The 13,242-nt window shown below is 47.4% G+C and overlaps 1 protein-coding gene across 1 annotated transcript in view; it reads right to left on the bottom strand.

Annotated features, from left to right (window-relative positions):
- Nucleotides 1-13,242, bottom strand: part of CDH16 (cadherin 16) — a 90,228-nt gene that overhangs the window by 1,246 nt on the left and 75,740 nt on the right. Inside the window, 3 exon segments of the mRNA XM_040327783.1 lie at nt 284-400; nt 9,312-9,428; nt 11,648-11,887. Of these exon segments, the coding sequence (XP_040183717.1) occupies nt 284-400; nt 9,312-9,428; nt 11,648-11,887 (474 nt within the window).

The following is a 13,242-nucleotide window of genomic DNA, read 5'->3' as shown; positions in this document are numbered from 1 at the left end:
TTTTTAACTGTGAGACATCAGGGGGTCTGTTTAGACCACTGATATTTTACCAAAAATAAATAAACTAATAAAATTAAACAAAATTTGTAAAAAATATTGCTTTGCTCTATATAATTTCTGCCATGGCATAGCATCACAGCCGTGTTATGTGCATACCCCTAGCCACTGCCTCTGTTGCTCTGTGTTTGAGCTTTGAGGTGCACACCCTTGTTTGCCTGGCAGCTGATTACTAGATTAAACCAATCAAATAGCTCAGTTTCCGTAGCACACATCTGGTACCTACCTATCGCCCCCAGTGTGCCCAGGAGGATGCCCAGCGCGGAGGATAGGGTTGGCATGCCCGGCATCTTGCCTACGTCCACTTTGCACACAGCTCTGTTGTTACAATGACACACCAAAACTGGAGGACAGAAGAAGAGCATTAAAAGCAGAAACCGACCCAAATCCCGATGAAATAACGTGTCTTTAGCAGTCACAATGAAGGCTGTATGCAGAATCTCCTCCACTGGTCCTGCCAGTGTCCCCCATGAGATGTGAGACTCTCGTTCCCCACCTGTGAGTTCTATTGATGTTCGCATACACATGCCTGGATAATGGCTACACCTAATATCTGAAATATGAGACCGTCAGAGCCTTAGATAACCAAAGCAAGTTTTGGGGAGAGGCTGAAGCAGCCAATGGAAAATCTCAGATGTGCAATGAATAGGAGTTCAGGCAATTATCCATACCACATTTTACATAAATATACAGAATACAGCTGATGGCCGGAACTATGTAACATTGGAACACAGGCTTTATGGGATACATAAAAAATTGCAAGGCTATTCGTTCCGTGAAATGCACTTTTATTCTGTAGAAATGAGGGGCAAAGTCAAATGTTCCTAGGCTATTTTCTCTCCAGGTTGAATGTAGAGCTGCATGATTAATTGTTAAATAATTGTGATCTCGATACAACTCCCCCTTCACGATCTCTATGCAAAGTTTCCCGACATTGTCCGCACTGGTAGATAACTATAAACATTGTAACTTTTCGTTCTTAGATGAAAGGAATGAACTTTGGTCTGTAAATGAGGAAAGTTTAACCACTTAAAGACTAAGAGCTAGATTCACGTAGCTCGGCGTATAGTTGTGCCGGCGTAGCGCATCTCATATGCGCTACGCCGACGTAAAATAGGGCGCCCAGACCATTATTCACAAAGGTCTGGCGCCATACGTTGCGTCGGCGTAGTGTAACTAGGCAGGCGTAAGCCCGCCTAATTCAAATGTGGAAGGTAGTGGGCGTGTTGTATTCAAAGTAGCCGTGACCCCATGTACATTTTTGCACTAACGATCCGCGCATGCTCAGAGTCGCGTCGCATATACTCCCTAAGTTACGTCGGCTCATTGCTTTCGACGTGAACGTAACCTACGCACAACCCCATTCACGTACCACTTACGTAAACGACTTAAAAAGATACGCTTGCCGACGTCTCTACTTTGCATTGGCTGCGCCTCATATAGCAGGGGTAACTTTAAGGCCCCATACACACGATAGTATCCATCCGCTGAAAAATCCCAGCGAATGGGTTTCAGCGGATAGATCCTATGGTGTGTACACGCCAGCGGATCTGTTTCCGCGGATATTTCTCCCCTGGGATGGATTCCAGCAGATCGAATATTTGCTGACATGCTAAACAAATCCATCTGCTGGAATCCATCCCAACGGATGGATCCGCTGGTCTGTATAGACTCACCGGATCCATCCGTCCGAAGGGATCCCCCGCATGCGTCGTAATGATTCGACGCATGCGTGGAATTCCTTATATGACAGCGTCGCGCACGTCGCCGCGTCATAATCGCGGCGACGGCGCAACACGTCATCGCCAGAGGATTTCGGCGCGGATTTCAATGCGATGGTGAGTACACTCCATCGCATGGAAATCCGCTGAAATCCTCGAGAGGATTTATCCGCGGAAACGGTCCGCTGGACCGTATTCGCGGATAAATCCTCTCGTGTGTATGGGGCCTAAGCCGGACGTAAGCCTAACGTAAACGGCGTAGCGGCCGCAAAGTACGTTTCTGAATCAGCGTATCTACCTAATTTACATATTCGACGCGTAAATCTACGGAAGCGCCCCTAGCGGCCAGCATAAATATGCACCCTAAGATACGACGGCGTAGGAGACTTACGTCGGTCGTATCTTGGCCAAATCTATGCGTAACTGATTCTAAGAATCAGTCGCATAGATACGACGGCGGCCATTCGGACTTACGACGGCGAACGTGGAGATACGCCGTCGTAAGTCCGCTGTGAATCTGGCCCAATGTGTGTAGATTTCGTTTCACAGGATGAATAGTTCTGCACCCCTTCCTTATATGTGGGATTTTTTTCGTTTTTTTCTCTTTTCATTTAATCCTTAGGTGTTGTTTAAAAATCAATAAACTGATTTCTTTTTGCTTTATTCTCGATATTCCCCATTCGGAAAACCACATCAGTTAGACCTTGCTCTTCCATTGCCCTCACATGTTCCCGCCGGCCGCCAGTCACCTGTCATGGGCTGAAGAGGCCTCGTGGGTAGAAAGAAAAAAAAACAATATTTTAATTGTTACATATGCCATTTACAAGGTGCTGCTGCAGGGAACTCTGGGAAAGCGTCTGAGTCACCCTTTCAGGAGAGAAGAATGAGATGCGATTAGCGCACATTGTGGAGCACTTCAATTTTCTGAAGATTATTTTATAATCGCCCTTAATAGCGGCAATGGAGGGGGGGGGGAGGGGGTGAGCTGGGTGACAAGTACATAGAAGAATACAGACAAGGTCCCTCACAGCTGTCAGCGGGAGAGAAACCCAAAAAACGAGAAATCCGAGGGGAGCCGAGAAAGTGACTCATTCAGGAATATGGAGAAAAATATAATTATTCAGTGAACTCATTGGTTGATGGGGAGGGCTGATCACCCGGAGCAAGGCTCCCCCACCGTGCGGAAAAATGACTCCAAATGTAAATACAGCGGGAACCTTGGACTGCGAGCGTAATCCGTTCCAGGAGAATGCTTGTAATCCAAAGCACTCGCGTATCAAAGCGAGTTTCCCCATAGAAGTCAATGGAAACGAAGATAATTTGTTCCACATTGACTTCTATTGCATGCAATACCGCATTTGACCAGAGGTGGGGCGGCACCGGAGAGCCTCGGAAATACTCGGGGACACCTCGGCTGATCTTGGAAACACCCGGGAACGGAGTATCGTATTTATTAGCATATAACACGCACAAGCGTATAACACGCACCTTCATTTTAAGAGGGAAGTTTCAGGAAAAAAAATGACATTTTAGATAAAGAACTTTGAAGCAAAATAAGGGTCAGTGCCCATCAATGCAGCCTGATCAATGCCCACCTGCAGCCTCACTATTGCCCATCAATGCAGCTTAATCAATGCCCATCTACAGCCTCACAATTGCCCACCAATGCCCATCTGCAGCCTTACTATAGCTCATCAATGCCCATCTGCAGCCTCACTATCACTATTGCCCATTAATGCAGCTTGATCAATGCCCATCTGCAGCCTCACAATTGCCCATCAATGCCCATCTGCAGCCTCACTATTGCCCATTAATGCAGCTTGATCAATGCCCATCTGCAGCCTCACTATTGCCCATCAATGCAGCTTGATCAATGCAGCTTGATCAATGCCCATTCGCAGCCTCACTATTGCCCATCAATGCAGCTTGATCAATGCCCATCTGCAGCCTCACTATTGGCCATCAATGCAGCTTGATCAATGCCCATCTGCAGCCTCACTATTGCCCATCAATGCAGCTTGATCAATGCCCATCTGCAGCCTCACTATTGCCCATCAATGCAGCTTGATCAATGCCCATTCACAGCCTCACTATTGCCCATCAATGCAGCTTGATCAATGCCCATTCGCAGCCTCACTATTGCCCATCAATGCAGCCTGATCAATGCCCATCTGCAGCCTCACTATTGCCAATCAATGCAGCTTGATCAATGCCCATCTGCAGCCTCACTATTGCCCATCAATACAGTTACGTACCGTCGGAGAGAGGGATGGGGTTCTTTGGGTCTAGAAGAACAACATTTGTGCAGAAGAGGGGGATAGAAGGGCTTGGATCTATAAGAGGACTATTGTAGGGGAGATAGGATCAGAGATCAGGTTTGGGTCTAGAAGAGAACAATTATGAAGACGAGGGTTTGGGTCTATAAGGAGGACAGCTGTGAAGGAGAGAGGGGTGGAGGTATTTAGGTCTAGAAGGACAGTTGTAGAGAGTGGGGCAGAGAGGTTTGGGCCAATAGGAGGAACAAATGTGGAAGAGAGAGGAATTTAACGGGTTCTAGTCAATAAGAGGTATGGTTGTGGGGGAGGGGGATGGAGGGGTTTGGGTCTACAAGGGGACAATTATGGAGGAGAAAGGGAAGGAGGGATTTGAGTCCATAAAAGGGACAGTTGTGGATTAGAGAAGGAGAAGAGAAGGGTTTGAGTCTATGAGAGGAACAGTTGCGGATTACAGAAGGAGAAGAGAAGGGTTTGAGTCTATGAGAGGGACAGTTGTGGAGGGGAGAGGGATGGAGGGGTTTGGATCTGAAAGAGGACAGTTGAGGAGAAGAGAGGGACTGAGGGGTTTGGGTCTATAAGAAGGACAGTTGTGGAGGAGAGAGGGGTGGAGGGTTTGGGTTTGTAGAAGGACAATTGTGGAGGAACAAGGGACTGAGGGGTTTGGGTCTATAGGAGGACAGTTTGGAAGGAAAGAGTAATGGAGGGGTTTGGGACTATAAGAGGGACTGTTGTGGGGAAGAGAGGGACAGATGCTGGGTTTGGGTCTATAAGAGAGACATGTGAGGGGAGAATGGGACAGAAGGGTTTGGGTCTATAAGAGGGACATGTGAGGGGGAGAATGGGACAGAAGGGTTTGGGTCTATAAGAGGGACATGTGAGGGGAGAATGGGACAGAAGGGTTTGGGTCTATAAGAGGGACATGTGAGGGGGAGAATGGGACAGAAGGGTTTGGGTCTATAAGAGAGACGTGTGAGGGGGACAATGGGACAGAAGGGTTTGGGTCTATAAGAGGGACATGTGAGGGGGAGAATGGGACCGAAGGGTTTGGGTCTATAAGAGGGACATGTGAGGGGGAGAATGGGACCGAAGGGTTTGGGTCTATAAGAGAGACATGTGAGGGGGAGAATGGGACAGAAGGGTTTGGGTCTATAAGAGGGACATGTGAGGGGGAGAATGGGACTGAAGGGTTTGGGTCTATAAGAGGGACAGTTGTGGAGGAGAGAAGTTTGGGGCTGTACGATTGATATTTGTGGTGGGGAGAGAGATGGCGGGGGTTGGGAGCAGTGCTTTGATTTGGTGAAAACATTGGGTCATCTTGGCACTTTTGGATTGGCAGGCAAACGTTCCCACACAGAACATTAGATTATCTCGTCTCTCTCATGTAGCATGGTGAAGGGCGAGATCGGATGGAATAGACGCAAGCTTGTTACCATGGCAAACCCGAACTACGGCTCTGTGTAAGGCCACTTCAGACTGAATAACAGCCAGGATAATTGATTTGGCCATGAACACTTTAAACTCAGAAAATGTCTGAGGAATGGGAAAATCTGAAATTCACAAAATGGCGCGTACACACGATCGGAAATTCCGACAAGAAAACCGTGGATTTTTTTCAGACGGAATTTTAGCGCAAACTTGTGTTGCATACACACTAGTGGTGCAACGGATCACAGTTGATCCGTGATCCGAAGGAGTCACCCCCTTCGGATCGGCACACACTGTGATCCGCAGATTGCCGCGGCTCCGGAGCTGGGCCGAAGCCGCGGCCTTTCCTAATGTTATGGCCGTGGCTCCGGAGCTAGGCTGAAGCCGCGGCCTTTCCTAATGTTATGGCCGTGGCTCCGGAGCTAGGCTGAAGCCGCGGCCTTTCCTAATGTTATGGCCGCGGCGTCGGCTTAGCTCCGGAGCCGCGGCCATAACATTAGGAAAGGCCGCGGCTTCGGCCTAGCTCCGGAGCCGCGGCCATCTTGGTACACCCGGCAGTGGCCCTCCTCTCTGTTTACACCCACAGAGCAGGAGGAGCCCGCACTCGTGGGACACACCGCTGGGAGTCATACTACTGGGGGTGTCTGTCTGTACTACCTGGGGGGTGTCTTACCTGGGGGGGGTCTGTCTGTACTACCTGGGGGGTGTCTTACCTGGGGGGGGTCTGTCTGTACTACCTGGGGTGGGGTGTCTGTACTGAGAGGGGGGGATGTCTGTACCGAGAGGGGGGTGTCTGCACCGAGGGGGTTCTTTACTGAGGGGGGACTATAGGTGGGGGGGGGGGGGTGTGACACCATTTTTTTCTGCACCGGGTGACACCAACCCTAGTGACGCCACTGCAGTGGGGGAGATGTGGATATTACAGTGGGGGGGAGATGTGGATATTACAGTGGGGGGGGGGGGAGATGTGGATATTACAGTGGGGGAGAATTTTTTTCGATCCGTGACTCCTGATCCGAGGAACGATCCGAACCGTGATTTTTTTTGATCCGTTGCACCCCTAATACACACGGTCACACAAAATTCCGACCGTCAAGAACGCGGTGACGTACAACACTACAACAAGCCCAGAAAATTACATTCAATGATTCCGAGCATGCGTCGAATTGAATCAGAGCATGTGTGTTTTATTTGTGCATCGGAATTGAATACAGCCAATCAGAATTTCCGACGAGAACTTTTCCCGTCGGAAAAATGGAGAACCAGCTCTCAAATTTTTGCTGCAAAATGTAAAAATGTTTGTAGAAAAAATCAGATTCAGCCTACACACGGTCGGAATTTCCGACCAAAAAGCTCACATCGAACTTTTCTTGTCAGAAATTCCGACCGTGTGTACGCGCCATAAGACTTATTACCAAAATGTTATGGGGATCTGCAGAAAGAGAAGCACAAATTACTGCCCATTGCCTGGCTGTCATAGAGTATTTTAATGGAGCTTAAACATGTGTACAGATTTATGATTATGACTTCACTAGTTGCATGCTGGTTCCAAGTCAGCGACCCAAAAAAATGCTCACATCCATCTAAAATTTCAAATATTACCTTTTCTGCAGTGAGAAGGTTGTTGGAAAGGTTTATAGGACACAATGCAATCAGGTGATTGGTGGTCTATTCTCCAAAAAGTCCTCCCCCCTTCCTGGCGGAGTTTCTCCCACACAGTTATATCTATCTCTGTATTTTGGCTCTTTGCGGGGCTCATGGGTGGGGGGGTGGGGGGGCGGTGCCCAGCCCTCGCCGCTGCTGCCGTGCTCACAAAATAAACAGCGTCGCTCGTCTGAAGATGTATGGCTGCCTGCGCTCCCAAGACACTATAATTAGAAGCACTGGCTGCCAAAATAATGTTATTAAACTGCTCTGGGCAAATATACAAAAACACCCTTCGCTTCTCTTCTCTACTGCTTCAGTCATGGAATCGCTTCTCAGCGTGCCAGGGTCAGGCCACAGGCCAGCTGAACCAACCAGGGGCGTTAAAGTGCGTTATGCTGGGTTCTGCCCGATGAGGAAACGGGCAGTAACACCCAATCAAAACGGGAGAATCAGCTATGGCAAGCAACACACTGCCTCCACTGAACAATTCTGGGAAGCTTTTTAGATTTTTTAACCCTGAAGAAGGGGCATGTTAGAGCTCCGAAACGCGTTGACACGTATGAATTTGGTGTGTCTACATTCCCATTTACTAAGCTTTCGTAAGCGACGTCTGCCCTGACAGCCAACGCAATATCCCCAATGCACACATTCCTGTAGAGATGGCTGTACTTGAAAAGGGGGGCTGAAAGGACCACCGTCTGGAACCGTATGTAGTCAGAGAAAGTAATGTCGCCAGCATACCAGGATCTCCAAAAAATAAGTCAAAACTTTAATCAGTGATCACATCGTTACAACAGAAAGCAACGTTTCGGAGCCACACAGGACCCCCTTTACAAGCCTAAAGAAGGGGTCCTGTGTGGCCCTGAAATGTTGCTTTCTGCTGCAATGATGTGATCTCTGATTAAAGTTTTGGACTTATCTTTTGCAGACCCTGGTGTGCTGGCGACAGGGGTGGACTGACCATTTGGGCACTGCCCAAGGGCCCCATGCCACTAGGGGGCACCATCAGGGTTGCCAGCCTCAGTAACCCAGGGACAGTATGTAAAAATCTGTGTTTTTTTTTTTAAATCCCAAGATTATAGCTGCCCCCGCCTCTCCAGTACCTTTTCAGTGTGTGTATGTGTATTCTGTGTGTGTGTGTGTGTGTGTGTGTGTGTGTGTATACTGTGTGTGTATATTGTGTGTGTGTGTGTGTATTCTGTGTGTGTGTGTATACTGTGTGTGTATATACTGTGTGGCCCCATAATCTATTCCCGGGGGCCCCATAATCTCCTATTGCCCAGGGGCCCCATAATCTCCTATTGCCTGGGGGGCCCCATAATCTCCTATTGCCTGGGGGGCCCCATAATCTCCTATTGCCCGAGGGCCCCATAATCTCCTATTGCCCGGGGGCCCCATAATCTCCTATTGCCCGGGGATCCCATAATCTCCTATTGCCCAGGGGCCCCATAATCTCCTATTGCCCAAGGGCCCCATAATCTCCTATTGCCCGGGGGCCCCATAATCTCCTATTGCCCAGGGGCCCCATAATCTTCTATTGCCCGGGGGCCCCATAATCTCCTATTGCCCAGGGGCCCCACAATCTCCTATGGAAAAAAAGATTTCTACCACAAGGGCATGAAAAAACACTGCACTAACAAATGAAAATGACAAATGTAAATAAACACACGTGAATGTAAAATAGCTGCCGGTACTAGTTACTCAAAATACCAAAGTAAAAATAAACAATCTAAAAACAAAAAAAATACAGCGCTAAAAGATAATATTGACCACCAAAAACAACTAGAAATTAGATTGGTGAAGTGAACCGTGACATGAATAAAATAAAAAATAAATAAAACTAAAAATAGTCCAAAAAACGTGATCCACATCAAAACGAATAAATGTAAAAAAAGTTCATGGATAATAATCATGTATAGATAAATTGAAATAAAGATCCTCCACCGAAAGGGACACCCGATTGATGATTATTATCCATAATCTCCTATTGTCTGGGGGCCCCAAAATCTCCTATTGCCCAGGGGCCCCATAATCTCCTATTGCCCGGGGGCCCCATGAGTTGTCAATCCACCCCTGGCTGGCGACATTACTTTCTCTGTCCTGACAGGTTCTCTTTATAGAGTTTTGAACAGCCACCATAGTTTGCTATTCCTCATATTTCCCAGAAGCCCGCTGGGCACAGTACCTTGGATGGACACATGTCTGCTCTGAGGCTTCGCCCCGCTGTCAGCGATGATGATGGGCACTTTGTGGACTTTGGAATCCAGGTGATGGCTCCTCATTGACAGATAAGCGTGCGTCCCTGGCAATTAATAACACGAGATTGGGATTACTGACAGGGGATACACCACATGTTCTAAGCCAATATTACAACCCTTAATAGCTCCGCTCCACATGGTTATTGATGTTTGTTGGATTTTAACTACACGGCACTTATTGACACGAGGATTAGCGCTGCTGTGTGACCGCTAAGTATATAGAAATTATTTTTAGTCCTTAACCCTTTTCTTCCTGGGTGACATTTTAGAGTCGCAACATTTCCTGCTCACTCCTTAGAAAAGTACATCTGAACCAGCCTACCGTCCAGTGTGGCCAACCTACCAGATTGAAATTTACTGACACAACAGCCAAAATTTACCGTCACCGCCAAAAGTTACAAAATTACAGTTGTAAGTGCAGAGGTCCCCAGGGGCCCGGAGGCCTCCTGGGCCCCAGATGGCAACCCCCCTTTTTTTTATTTATTTTTTATAAAAAATATATATATTTTTTTAATATATTTTTATTTTATTTTTAATTAAAGGGACAATTTTTTTTTCTTTTAGAGGTCCGGAGATCCCCAGTGGCCCGGACTCCCCCAGGGCCCCCGGATGGCAACCCCCCCTTTTTTTTCTTTTATAAAAAAATATAATTTTTTTTATATATTTTTATTCTATTTTTTATTAAAAGGCCAATTTTTTATTTTTTAGGGGTCCGGAGGTCCCCAGGGGCCTGGAGATCCCCAGGGCCCCGGATGACAACCCCCCTTTTTTTTATAAGGGCCCTGGATGGCAACCCCCCCTTTTTTTTATATATATATATAAATGTTTATTTTTATTATTTTTTTATATATATTTTTTTATTAAAGGGCCCAGAGGTTTCTTTTTTTTTTTATTATTTATTAAAGAGCCCAGAGGTCCTGGATGGCAACCCCCCTTTTTTTTGTAATTTCTTATTATGAGGGCCCAGAGGTCCCCAGGGCCCCAGATGGCAACCCCCCTTTTAAAAAAAAAAATCAATATATATTTTTTATATATATTTTTAATTTATTTTTTTATTTTTATTAAAGAGGTCCCCAGGGCCCCGGATGGCTACCCCCCTTTTTTTATATATATTTTTATTTATTTTTGCAAAGGGCCCCCTCGCTTCTCAAGTCTCAATTTCAGGCGGTGGCAGCCCCCCCCCAGTTCTCTGCTCCAGGGGGCCCATGCCTGAAGCTGTGTAAGGGGCCACATTATTCCTGATGGCAGCCCTGCTTGCAGTATGACATCACATGACATGCTCAGGCACATTCTCTGCTAGACCCGCCCCCCCCCCCGCTGATTCCACCCAAAAACACTGTAGCAGGTACTTGGATGGTCCTGGTCGACTCCGAACCCGAGTTGCGCATGCCCAGCTCTGAGCCAAGTGTCACGCCCATATTTTTTTACTGGCAACCTTTTCCTCTTACTGGCATTTACTGGCAGGAGAAAAGTGCCCATTTTTTTACTGGCTGCCAGTTAAAATACTGACGGTTGGCAACACTGCTACCGTCAGAATCCTGCAATCAGCTGTTACGCCCAGCACAGTAGGGAGTACCATTCGGATTGAGGGTGAAAGGGTTACAACTAGGGTTTTAACCACTCCCTACTCCATCCAAAACTAAAAAAGAAAAAACATTTTGGGGCAGATCCACATACATACGCTGCGCCTGGCGCAGATGTCAGATATGCTACGCCGCTGTAACTTACTTTGACTTGGTTTGAATCCTCAACGAATTTGCGCCGTAAGTTACGACGGCGTAGTGTATCTCTCGCGGCGTAAGGGCGCGGAATTCAAATTGGGCGGGTAGGGGGCGCGTTTCATTTAAATGAAGCGCGTCCCCGCGCCGAACGAACTGCGCATGCCCCGTCCGTCAAAACTCCCAGGGTGCATTGCTCCAAATGACGTCGCAAGGACGTCATTGTTTTCGACGTGTACGTAAATGGCGTCCAGCCCCATTCACGGACGACTTACGCAAACGACGTAAAATTTTCAAAATTATACGCAGGAACGACGGCCATACTTAACATTGAGTACGCCACCAGATAGCAGCTTTAACTATACACCGGAAAAAGCCGAACGGAAACGACGTAAAAAAATGCGACGGCCACTCGTACGTTCGTGGATCGTCGGAAATAGCTAATTTGCATACTCAACAGATTCGCCGGCGTACTTTCTTTGTGGATCTACCCCTTTGGCTTTAGATACACTTTACCACTAAAATATTGTAGATGATGGATGTACCATTAATGGCGGTCAGCATCCATTGACTCCGCAGTTCTGCATTGTTGGGTAAGCTGAACGTGAAGGGGGCGCTGTTTTCTGGTGAATCCCTGTCGAACGCTGTGATAATAGTTCTCTGCTCCTCCCTCTTTGGGGTGCAGAAATATTCAGATCTATAGTCTCCAATCAGAGTTGGAATATTATCATTGACGTCCAGGATATGGATCACAACTTCTGCCGAGGCCGAAAGACCACTGTCACCTGAAATAGATAATCAGCGGGTTACATGGCAGTGGTGACCAAGTGTGCAAAAATCTTTAAGAAAAATATCTTGGTTCACGTAGCAACCACCAGCTCTTTATAGAAGTGTGAAGAGGGTACAGTTGTACTAGGGCCCCTAGTTGCCCTGTTCCCATTATTCCCTATCAGCCTATTGCAGAATTTAGGAAAAATCTATTTTTACCCAATTCCAAAAAAAAAATGCATTTTTAGGACTTAGAGGGAAAGTTGAAGGTTTTTGTAGGATAGATGGGGTTGAATTTGACAACAGAACACCTGGCAGGACTTTCCGAGTTCCCTGAAATGATGCTGGGTGTGTCCTCTGACCAAGAGGGTATTTAAGCTCCAGCCTTTCAAGTAGCTGGTGTTGTGTCTTCAAACCAGCATCCAGTGAGCAGGAGCTACTAAAGCTTTTTACCTGATGTTGCTATAGCAGATTGGTTGGCTAGTCTCTCGTCTTCTACCTTCCTTGTTGCCAACCTGGGGCCAGATTCTCAGTCAGCGGCGTATTTCTGCGGCAGCGTAACGTATCCAATTTACGTTAGGCCTCCGCAACTTAGACGGGCAAGTGCTGTATTCTGTGTAGCGTAAATCGGCCGGTGTAAGCCCGCCTAATTCAAATTTGGATTAGGGGGGCGTGTTTTATGTAAAACTACTGTGACCCGACGTGATTGATGTTTTTGCGGAACGGCGCATGCGCCGTCTGTGGAATTTCCCAATGTGCAGAGAAGTCAGTACGACCTCCAAAGTAAGACAGTAAGTCAGAAAGACCTCCAAAGTACGCCGCAAGGACGTCATTGGTTTCGACGTGAACGTAAATGACGTCCAGCCTCATATAGCAGGGGCAACTATACGCCGGGAAAAGCCTAACGTAAACGTCGTAACTTCACTGCGTCGGCCGCGCGTACGTTCTGGAATTCGCTTTTCTAGCTAATTTGCATACTCGACGCGGACGTGGTCTCTCTGGCTTCTTCTCTTATCTCCAGCCTAGTCTGCTGCTTACTTGTTGCTGACCAGGACTGTCTGACTTCTCTGCTTACCACCCGCCAAGATCTTTGGTTGATCCCAATGGCACTATGGTCTCCGCACTGTAGCCCCCCTGTATTTGCTTCCTCTTGGTGCGGCAATCCCAAGAGTCATGACTTGGGGCCACTTGCAGTGAAGTGTTTTGGGGGCCACTATGATTTCCGTCCCATCGCCACCATCAGGAGCTCTGGTGAAGGCAAACTGGTATTTAAATTATGTGCCCTAAGAGGCCCTAAAGTATTGTAACAATGGTCCTCATCGGTAGTGTTCAGAGAAATGACCTCCGAAAAGTCACCAAGGTCTCATTCACC

The sequence above is a fragment of the Rana temporaria genome, chromosome 11, assembly GCF_905171775.1.
Source record: "Rana temporaria chromosome 11, aRanTem1.1, whole genome shotgun sequence".
NCBI classification, from domain to species: Eukaryota; Metazoa; Chordata; class Amphibia; order Anura; family Ranidae; genus Rana; species Rana temporaria.
This window is presented reverse-complemented; position numbering and strand designations above follow the sequence as displayed.